General features: G+C 27.3%; 1 protein-coding gene across 1 annotated transcript in view; it reads right to left on the reverse strand.

Annotated features, from left to right (window-relative positions):
* LOC113815679 (cysteine dioxygenase type 1) overlaps positions 1-2,500 on the reverse strand; it is a 41,546-nt gene that overhangs the window by 217 nt on the left and 38,829 nt on the right. Inside the window, exon 5 of the mRNA XM_027367707.2 lies at positions 1-1,768. This exon is cut by the window's left edge and continues 217 nt beyond it. Within this exon, the coding sequence (XP_027223508.1) occupies positions 1,745-1,768 (24 nt within the window). The 3' untranslated portion in view covers positions 1-1,744. The remainder of the gene's footprint in view (positions 1,769-2,500) is intronic.

Below are 2,500 nucleotides of genomic sequence, written 5' to 3' on the forward strand. Positions count from 1 at the left end.
TTTACAATTAGTTAATGTACTTTTGTACTATGTGATTTGATATTTGTGATAACACAAGATAAGGAAAGCAACTAAGTAACTAACCATTTTGTTTCTATAAATACATAAACAAAATCCATAACGTTTACAAAATCTGTTCTGAAGAATCACATTTATTTTTTAAATTTATGGTTTTACATCAGAACTTTGTATTAGTTATGGTTTTATATGATTTTCTTCACTGTGGGGGAAAAAATAAATTTCCTATACATTCTCTAAACATTAAATCACTTTTGATCACACGTCGTCACGGTATCACACTCGTATGAACCATTTTGAAAATCAACGAAAACAGAAAACTCAAAATTTCTATTCTGCATTTTCTTTCTACGTTTTCTGTCTTACTTTTTCCTGCGAATTTCGTCAAAGAAAACGGACATAAATAGAATTCTGAAGTCATAATGAAAATTTATGTGAGAATTGCTCTGTCGTGTTCTTGTTTTTGTTGAATTATGATGCCACATGAACAGCATAAAGAGCAAGTTTTTTTAGTGATAATGGTGAAGGTGGAATGTGTTATTTCAAAAATGTGTGTGTGTGTGTGTGTGTGTGTCTGTGTGAGTGTGTGTGTGTGTGTTATTTCAAAGTGTGTGTGCGTGTGTGTGCGTGAATGTTAATGTGTGTTATTTCAAAGTGTGTGCGTGTGCCATTCTTTGTATTTTTACTTCACCTAAAAAAAAAATCTCAACACGTGGGTAGATAAAGTTAACTTAGTCACTTCAATAAGGATTTAAAAATATCAAGACACGATTAAAAATACTCAAAATATAGTGAAACTCTGGGCCATATCTTGATAAGCACTTACAAACAACTTAGGGGAAAATAATAGTGATAAACAAGGGAAAAAACTAGAAAAATATTGTATAGATGAGAAATCAAAGACATATAAGTTTACATACATCTATATACACTTCCGGGATAAAGTTAATTAACAAGTTATCTAGAATTTAAATAAAAAGAGAAAGGTACATGTGATATACAAATTGAGTTGCATGCCACAATTTTTGTCATTAATTCACTTCGTCAGTTATGTTCTATTTCAGTCAAGTTTAGTAGTGACTTAACGTCTATTTTAGCTTATAATTCCTTATAACGAACAAAATAAAATTTGTTAAATGCATAAAAAGTATTCATCGGTGTTAATAAATACAAGCTAGGAGAAAATATGAAAAAATTGTCTTTTTTTATCAGACTTGACTCTATTTCGCTTTTTTCGAAAATGATAATAAATCAAATATGAACAATTTGTCTTTTTTATCAGACTTGACTCTATTTCGCTTTTTTCGAAAATGATAATAAATCAAATATGAACAATTTGTCTTTTTTATCAGACTTGACTCTATTTCGCTTTTTTCGAAAATGATAATAAATCTAATATTTTTGTAAATAAAGAGAACCAACACGGTATACTCTGATTCAGAGAAAGAATACGAAATTAAATATTAATGCTTCATCACGAAGGTTTGACCTCAATGTGGAAAAAAGAAAAGAAAAAAAACAGGTCATTAAAAAAAAAAAAAAGTTTTCATGTCTGCAACTCACTGACACTCATATACTACACACTTTCCATTGTGATAGTCTATATAGTAGTTACGAAGAACAAGTTATGGAGAACAAACGCTAGCGTGTTCTTCTTCCACTAAGCCAAATAAACTCAATATACAAGATGTTCTTTGCGGTTGCCTTCAGTAAGTTTCTGTTCTCTTCAACATGCTGATTTCGGAGGACCCTGGAAAAGATAGGCTGCAATTAATATCATTATGTATTTTATAGGTATTATTATTAATATTATCATTATTGTCGTTATTTTTATTATTATTATCATTTTTATTATTGTTGTTATTATTACCTTTGTTTTATTAGTTTCATCAACATTATTGTTATTGTTATATTATCATTTTTATTATCATCATCATTATCTTTATTATCATTATCTTTATATAATCATCAGTATCATAGTTATTGTTATTATCATTATTATCATCATTATCACAATGTTTATTTGCACCATATCTATTTTAATTATCATCATTATAATTATTATTATTATTGATATCATCATTATCATTGTTATTGTTATCATCATCATTATTATCATATTACTATTACCTTTTTATTATTGTTATCACTAGCATTATCATTATTAATATTATTATTATCATAATCATGATAATTATATGATTATCATTATTATCGTTCTATCGTTATCATTATTATCGTGTTTTATTATCATCATTATTATCGTTCTATCATTATCATAATCGTGTTTTATCATCATTATTATTAGTAAATCACAATGATGATGTTTTATCATCATTATTATTAGTAAATCACAATGATAACATGATGATCATCATTGTCATCATTATCATCATTATCATTACCACTATCATTATCATCATCACCAATCATCATCATCACCAATCATCATCACCACCAATCATCATCACCACCAATCATC

The sequence above is a fragment of the Penaeus vannamei genome, chromosome 32 (assembly GCF_042767895.1).
Source record: "Penaeus vannamei isolate JL-2024 chromosome 32, ASM4276789v1, whole genome shotgun sequence".
NCBI classification, from domain to species: Eukaryota; Metazoa; Arthropoda; class Malacostraca; order Decapoda; family Penaeidae; genus Penaeus; species Penaeus vannamei.